General features: G+C 35.4%; 1 protein-coding gene across 1 annotated transcript; it reads right to left on the bottom strand.

Moving 5' to 3' along the window:
* Positions 1–6496: 6496 nt before the first annotated feature.
* LOC141695549 (uncharacterized) lies at positions 6497–7093 on the bottom strand. The gene has a single exon (XM_074499788.1). It carries the CDS (start codon positions 7091–7093, stop codon positions 6497–6499), a length of 597 nt encoding a protein of 198 aa, XP_074355889.1.
* Between the last annotated feature and the right edge of the window lie 1841 nt (positions 7094–8934).

Here is an 8934-nt window from a genome sequence, read left to right as displayed (position 1 = left end):
GGGTTGTTTTTTACATTAATACTCCGCGCGACCTCAACTCTGACATTTTTATAAAATTGAAAAATCATTATTTTCACTTAAAATTTTTGTGGCATTTAGGAAACTTAATTTAATACTCTATTTAAAATTTAATGATTTATGAACATTTTTAAGTCGATCCTTTATGTTTTCAAAGTTCGTAATTTGTAGCAGTTTTTTTCGCGTATAATCACTTTTAGTAAAACGGCCATAACCTTTGATCCGTAAATCGGAATCAAGCGATTCAAGTGCCTAAATGATCTTTATAACATTGTCTATAATAATGAAGGGTTATTTTTCAAGAAACAACAGTTTACATCTTCGGGAATTTCTGCAGAAACTTAAAGTTATGTTTTGTTCGTTTTAACGAGGTTACGATTACGATTCGAATTTCGTTTACGTCTTAAATCATTATACCACCAACAACAATCATCAAATCATCATCTCAACACTAACTCCTATCAAGAACATCATGTTCTTGAGGCAACAATGATGAAACTTAAAACTAATTAACTAAACATCAAGATAATATCAAATCAATCATCAAAACCATACTTATATCCAAGATCCTTACTTTTCTTGAAACTTAAAACTTAAACAAGTCTTGGATGAATGTTTATACCTTCCTTGAAGCTTGTTATAATTAATAAAGTCGTAAGATCCTTGATGAAGCCTTGGTCTAGCTTTAGGATCCTTAAACTTTCATGAAAAATCAAGAAAACAAGTTAGTGATTTTCGGAGTTACTATTCACCACCAATTTTGAGCAAGGATTTGACTATGCTATACTAATTCAATGGACATGAAATTTTGAACGTACCTTGTATATGGTATGAGGAATATTTGGTTAATATTTGGTTATTGTTGAATGAATAGATCATAAGATATGAATTTTTCTTCCCATGGTGTTCTTGGAAGTCAGCATTGGGTTTTTGGAGAGAGAGAGAGAATTTCCTTGCTTGCTTCTTGGAAATATGGTGGAAATAGGATTTTGTGACTTTAGAAAGTGTGTAGGACAAGATGCATCTCATTTTCAAAGGCTAGGCTTAGCTAGGTGTCTCATTTATCAAAGCTTGCATGATAAGCTCCTTGAATTTATGTTTATCAAAATTTGTTATTTATTAAATTTTATAACTAGCTTCATAATTTATTACTTGTTGAATAAATTTATAAAATACTTAAAATCCTAGGTTATCACTTGATTTTGTCATCCTACATTATCTCTCTTTCGTTCACGTACGTTTAAATCAATTCCCGTAAATGCTACGTCGAAGAATTCTGCTAATCGTAAATCATTGCCATTTCCAGTGCTCGTACTTGGTTATGAGTTATGAAATTATAATTCTCAAGATTTTTTTGGTCGTAGTATAATTCTCTAATTCCTCGATGGCTCGTAAAATAATATCATTTGCACTATTGGTTTTCTTCGAAAACTCACGACTTTTGTATACACTCATTTAGTACGTATAACCACAATATAAACTCGGAAACTTAAATTAAACACTCGTATATGGTGTGGTAATAAAAGTTTTTAATAAACCGCAAGGTTACTATTCTTAAAGGTCTTTTACTGATGTCAAAAATTTGGGTTCTTACAGAGAAGTGGGAGGCCTACGTGTAATCGAGCTGTAAAGCTGACATAGCTTGCACTTTTTAGTGAATTCTTTATAATCGTGTCGCATAGAGGGCCAAAAAAGCCATATCTAATGATTTCGAGAGCCAGTTTTTTTCTGGCCAAATGCTCTCCACAGATGCCTGTATGGATCTTTATTATTGCTAGCTCTGCTTCGTCTTTTCCGACACATTTAAGCAAAGGCTATGTTAGTGATCTTCTATATAGTTGCCCATTTTCCATGCAGTAGTTCCTTACCTTGAAGGCTATTTTCCTTCTGCCAGTCTCATTTGATCTCTGAGCTAAACCATCATAACCTTACATGTTAAGCGCACTAATAATATCATGTACTGTAGTCGTCTTACATTAATATTCTTATATTACATTCAAATCTTCCTTAATAGAAAATATCCTTAAGGTTATATTAGACACTATCTCTGGTGAATTCGTGATTAATACAAAATTCACATCCTCCTTGGTAAAATGACACCTTTAACTAGTTTAGGTCAATAACCTCAACTGTATATTAATAATTAGACTTTATGGTTCTCACATGTGATGCCCCTTCATGGGCAACCTATAAAGAACTACGAGTAACAAGGCTCGTGTTATCAAAATTTACATATGGTGTTGGTAATATCGTCTTTACCCCAAATGCCCCGGAGACTCAGCTCCGAGTTCTACATCCACATCCTTGCCAAATCATATATGATTATAATTTTTCTTCTCATCATTCTGATAATCTCTAATGGTTCTATTAGTCACACTTTAATACCTCAAATATATATTTAATCTAACCTACACATTGAGGCGACATCCGGTAGTGCAATGATGAACTCTATATGAGCTCTTACGAAATCTCATATCTAGACAAAATCCTAACACTCTCGTCTCTAAGTAGTATAACTTAATGCTCTGATACCATTTCTGTAACGCCCCTAAATTCGGGGTCAGGAATATGGGTCGTCACGCCATCCTTCACTCATGTGTAACCTGTATAGATTCAATAATCCAACAGACCCCAATCTCATGCACACACACACACAAGTTATAGCCTTAGAAATGATGTACAAAATGTAATCTTCTTTTATTACACTCAAATGTACTTTACAAGATCTCAAACAATTGTTCATAACCTCTACATGAAGTTACAATAATTACGACTGATATCTTATACATATTTGATACTCTTGCCCACCTGAGACAAAGCTGCCAGGGATTCTCCCCAAGACTGCAAGCGACTAAGTCCCACACCTGCATACTGGTTATCTGTTATATTGTGTCATTTAAAAGAAAGCAAGAGTGAGCTATAATGCCCATCATAATAATGTATAGTATCAAATGATTGTATGATAAACTCAAGTATAACGTCATATATGATAAATATATTTTATTCAAAAAAATAGTTTTCCTTGATGATACACACCTTCTTTTGAAAACAATTCTTTGGTGGATTTATTATCCTACGAATACCTTAATGGTAAACCCAGCAGTTAGGCTTGGGTTACGGTATTGCATCACAATTCCAATTGGAAAAATAGGACATTCTTTGGAGCCACCGTATACGATGATCAGTCGTACTACGATAATAGTAACCTTTTCTACTAGTAGAAGGACGAAACGTTCGTATCCCGGTTATCACCCTTGCCGCATACGGGCTATGTCTCCTTATTTCCGGTATACACACACTTCGCAGGTCCTTAGGTACATATAGTACCGTCTCCTACGGTACCGACAGTCTATCCATACATGAAGTACTTGGATCCTACCCCTTCTATGTCCTTTAGGAAATCCTATAATATACTTGGAATCATCGAACTATATCGAAGTTCCCTAAGCATTTTGCTTGTTGATAGGCACAGCTTTACCTCGTATATATATGTACTTCCGAAAGTTTTTGGAGGAAGTACTAAGGATGTGAGTTGACCGTTGTCAACAGATAAGTAAATAAGGGGGAGTTCCTTTTAAAACTATATTCAAAATATTTAAAATAAGTCGAGATAATATTCTCCGACGATCTGAAATTATTCGAATGATTTTCCGAAAATCAGAAAGTATTTTACATATGGTTTTTATGATTTTTAAATCATAAATAAATCCTTTAATAAATAAAAAATAATTAAATCGGGTTTTAAAATAATATTCTCAACTAATTTATGTCTACGTAATTTAATAATCTTTAATGTTTAATCAGGTTTGAAATAAATATTCGTTGGAGTATACTTCTCCCATAATAAATGAATAGGTAAATAATATTTATTATTCGAACAATAAAATATAGTTGAGGGAATACGATCTTTGGAAATCGGTTTAATAAAAGTTCGAGGTATTTAATGTTTCTCAATTGGACATCGAGTCCCTTGGAATAAAATAAGTACGGACTTTTAATGGTCCAAAACATCTTCGGGATGATTCCCGAGTTTATACCTTATAAAAACTGACTGACTCTCGGTATTATAACTTATATATCACGCTCTACTATAGTGTTTGTATTCTTAAATAAAACACCTCCAGAATAATTCCAGGTTTTCATAAAATTATACTGACCGATCCTCGGTCTAAAATATACTCCTCATATATACAACGCTACTCTCTAGCGTTATCGATTGAAATTCGGTAATATTCATATACCAACATCATTATCATATCGTATGATATTATATAACATAGTTCGTAAAACATCGTAAATATAACATCATGTATATGTCGACATTATTTGAAGACAAACACAACACAACTGTTTTAAAAGGTAGGGTTTGAAAACTTTCCTGGAGTCCAAGACACGTTTCCCGACTTCCTCTCGTTCCAGGTTTTCTAATCAACAAACATCATAATCCTAATAAGTATTCATACTCTCATAACCAACTTATATTTCTAATAAGTTTAATACTTCATAACTTTCATCATTCGACCTGACCCGAAATGAGTATCACTCCTTGGTCCAAACGGACGGTCAAAGTGGTCTTCTAGATTTAACTTTATCGAATATAACTATTACGCGACTCGCACTCTATCATTTTTAATAAATCGTAAAATTAGTATTTTAATACAAAACCACCTCGAGGAGCTTCTTGAGTGCTTTTAATATTAATCCAAAAAGTTTCATTTTGATAAAATGAATTTAATTAGGTGAAAAGTATTTCAAAAGTTCGGTCAACTATGGAGTTTTACTATTCAAACCGCTTTACTAAAATATTGATATCTCTCAAACCGTTAACTCAATTGACGCACCGTTTTCGCGTTCGTGTTCTAGACAAAATTTAAAACACATCATTTGAAAATGGTTTTCTGGTAACAGGGGTGAAAATCCCGAAGTGGCAATTTCCTAACACGGGGTTGGTTTTGACATTCATACTCTGCGCGACCTCGGCTCCGACATTTTTATAAAATTGAAAAATCATGATTTATGAATATTTTTAAGTTGATCCTTTTTATTTTAAAAGTTCGTAATTCGTAGAAGTTTTTTCGCGTAAATCACTTTTAGTAAAACAACCATAACTTTTGATCCATAAATAGGAATCAAGCGATTCAAGTGCCTAAACGATCCTTATTACATTTTCTATCATAATCAAGGATTATTTTTCAATAAACTATAGTTTACATCTTCGGCTGCAGAAACTTAATATAATGTTTTGTTCGTTTTAACGAGGTTACGATTACGATTCGAGTTTCGTTTATGTCTTAAATCATTATACCACCAGCAACAATCATCAAATCATGATCTCAACACTAAATCCTCTCAATAAAATCATGTTCTTGAGGCAACAATCATCAACCTTAAAACTAATTAACTAAACATCAAGATAATATAAAATCAATCATCAAAACCATACTTATATCCAAGATCCTTACTTTTCTTGAAACTTAAAACTTAAACAAGGTTTGGATGAATGATTATACCTTCCTTGAAGATTGTTAATAATTATTAAAGTCCTAAGATCCTTGATGAAGCCTTGTTCTAGCTTTAGGAGCCTTAAACTTTCATGAAAAATCAAGAAAACAAGTTAGTGATTTTCAAAGTTACTATTCACCACCAATTTTGAGCAAGGATTTGACTATGCTATACTAATTCAATGGACATGAAATTTTGAATGTAATTGTATATGGTATGAGGAAGCTTTGGTTAAAATTTGGTGATTTTTAAATAAATAGATCATGAGATATGAATTTTTCTTCCCATGGTGTTCTTGGAAATCAGCATTGGGTTTTTGGAGAGAGAGAGAAAGAGAGAGAGAGAGAGAATTTCCTTGCTTGCTTCTTGGAAATGAGGTGGAAATAGGCTTTTGTGACTTTATAAATTGTGTAGGACAAGATGCATCTCATTTTCAAAGGCTAGGCTTAGCTAGGTGTCTCATTTGTCAAAGCTTGCATGATAAGCTCCTTGAATTTATGTTTATCAAAATTTGTTATTTTTTAATTTTTGTAACTAGCTTCATAATTTATTACTTGTTGAATAAATTTATAAAATACTTAATTTCCTAGGTTATCACTTGATTTTGTCATCCTACATTATCTCTTTTTCGTTCACGTACGTTTAAATCAATTCCCGTAAATGCTACGTCGAAGAATTCCGCTAATCGTAAATCATTACCATTTCCAGTGCCCGTAGTTAGTTATGAGTTATAAAATTATAATTCTCAAGATTTTCTTGGTCATAGTATAATTCTCTTATTCCTTGATGGCTCGTAAAATAATATCATTTAGACTATTGGTTTTCTTCGAAAACTCACGACTTTTGCATACACTCATTTAGTACGTATAGCCACAATATGAACTTGGAAACTTAAATTAAACACTCGTATATGGTGTGGTCGTAAATGTTTTTAATAAACCGCAAGGTTACTATTTCTAAAGGTCTTTTACTGACGTCAAAAATTTGGGTTCTTACAGAGAAGTGGGAGGCCTACGTGTAATCGAGCTGTAAAGCTGACATGGCTTGCAATTTTTAGTGAATTCTTCATAATCGTGTCGCATAGAGGGCCAAAAAAGCCATATCTAATGATTTGGAGAGCCAGTTTTTTTCCGGCCAAATGCTCTCCACAGATGCCTGTATGGATCTCTATTATTGCTAGCTCTACTTCATCTTTTCCGACACATTTAAGCAAAGGCTCTGTTAGTGATCTTCTATATAGTTGCCCATTTTCCATGCAGCAGTTCCTTGCCTTGAAGGCTATTTTCCTTCTGCCGGTCTCATTTGTATCAGGGAGAGTCCCTTGAATGAACTGAATGAGTGGAGTTCGCCAACCTTGGATTTGGGAAATATGGTTTACGAGAGGCGAGGTCTCCGTGATGGATGAGGCTGCGAGGTCCATGATATAAAATGGAGTGGTAGGCTTGTTGGCGCACGAGGCTGTTAGTTTTGACAAGGCATCTGCCCAGTGGTTGATTGATCTGTCTATGTAGTTTAAGGTCCAGAAGGGTATGGACTCTAGCAATCCTTTGGCAATATCTGCGTAAGCTGCCATTCCTTCATTCAAAATTTTATACTCTCCCTTAATTTGTTTAACGACGAGTTGGGAATCACAGTAGTTCAATATGGCACCGACTTCGAGGAAACGAGCTAGTCGGAGTCCCGCTATGAGGGCTTCGTACTCGGCCTCGTTATTTGTTGCTTTAAACTAAAACCTGACAGCCTGTTGTATCTTAAAATCCTCTGGACTGGTGAGAATGATGCCAGCTCCTCCTTCGTTGATGGTGGAGGATCCATCCGTGTATAGTGTCCAGGCTTTTTTAGTTTCTTTCTGGAGAATTTCTTCTTCTTCATAACCCCCGAAGTTGCATTTAACGACGAAGTCCACCAAGGCTTGCGACCTTGTTGAGGTCCTTGGAGTGAACTCGATGTTAAATTGGCTGATCTTAATTGTCCAAGCGGCTAACCTTCCCGACATATTGGGTCAATGGAGAATTTTCCTAAGTGGCTGGTTGGTCATTACAATGATCAATCACCCTTGGAAATAATGACGCAACTTTCTGCTGGACATAACTAGGGCAAAAATGAGTTTTTCGATCCTGGAGTAACAAAGCTCTGCATCCTTCAACATGTGACTCATGAAGTACACTGGTAATTGCTCATGGTTGTTTTCCTTTAATAATACTGACGCGAAGATGGAATCTGTCGCGGAGAGGTAGATTTCCAAGGGTTCGCAAGGAGAGACCTTTGTTAGTATTGGTGGCAAGGATAAGAAGGTCTTGATGCCTTGAAGGTTTGCCTCACAGTCATCTCTCCATATGAACTTACTTTCTTTAGATGCATTATTTATAATGTTGAATATTGGAAGGCGTCTTTTTGACGATTGAGGAATAAAATATCATAGCGCAGCTATGGAGCCTGTGAGGCATTGGAGATCTTTTAAAGACTTAGGAGATGGTAGCTCTTGGATTGCCTAAATTTGGTTTAGATCGGCCTCAATAACTTGATGAGTCAGAAGATAACCCATAAATATTCCTCCTGTAAGCCCGAAGGAGCACTTCGCTGGATTCAGACGCATTTTATGAGCTCAAAATCGTGTGAATGTCTCGATGAGGTCGGCGACATGGTCCGAGGTTCTAACTGATTTTACTATCATATCAACAACATAGATTTACAAGTTGTGGCCTATTTATGGAGCAAATATGGTATCCATGGTCCACTGGAAGGTCGCTCCAGTATTGAGGAGACCAAATGGTAAGACCTTATATCCAAAGTCTCCTCTGTGAGTTATGAAGGCCGTGTGGTCTTGGTCCTCTCTATAAAAGTTGATTTGGTTATAACCCACGAATGCATCCATGAAAGATATCATCTCATGCCCAGCTGTGGAGTCTATGAGTTGGTCTATGTTGGGAAAAGGATAAAAATCCTTTGGACAGGCTCTGTTGACGTTCCAGTAATCAACGCACATGCGCCACTTACCACTACTTTTCTTTACAAGGACAACATTTGCAATCCATTTATAGAATTGAACCTCATTGATGAAGCCTGCCTCGAGAAGCCTGTTAATCTCAACATCCATAGTCTCTTGTTTTTCTGCCGAAAAAATTCTTTTCTTTTATTTCACGGGGCGAGCTTTCGGGGAGATGTTCATTCTGTGAAGAGCTATCTCCTCCGGTATCCCTGGAATGTCTTTCGGGTCGCAAGCAAAGATGTCTGCGAAGTCATGAAGCATTTGTATCAATTGTTGTTTGATATTTGATCACAATGCAGCTCCAATTTTGACTTTTTTATCTTCAGATGTGTCGTCGAGGTTGACCTCTTCCAGCTCCTCGTTGGGTTTACAGTTGCTTGGTTTAGGTATCTCGATTAACTCCCTTGGGTCAACTTTCACCACTT

Source organism: Apium graveolens, chromosome 11 (genome assembly GCF_009905375.1).
Source record: "Apium graveolens cultivar Ventura chromosome 11, ASM990537v1, whole genome shotgun sequence".
NCBI lineage: Eukaryota > Viridiplantae > Streptophyta > Magnoliopsida > Apiales > Apiaceae > Apium > Apium graveolens.
This window is presented reverse-complemented; position numbering and strand designations above follow the sequence as displayed.

Bases quoted from the DNA above. Each gene is read 5' to 3' on its own strand.
- LOC141695549 (XM_074499788.1), bottom strand. From the start codon at position 7,093: ATGGCAGCTTACGCAGATATTGCCAAAGGATTGCTAGAGTCCATACCC.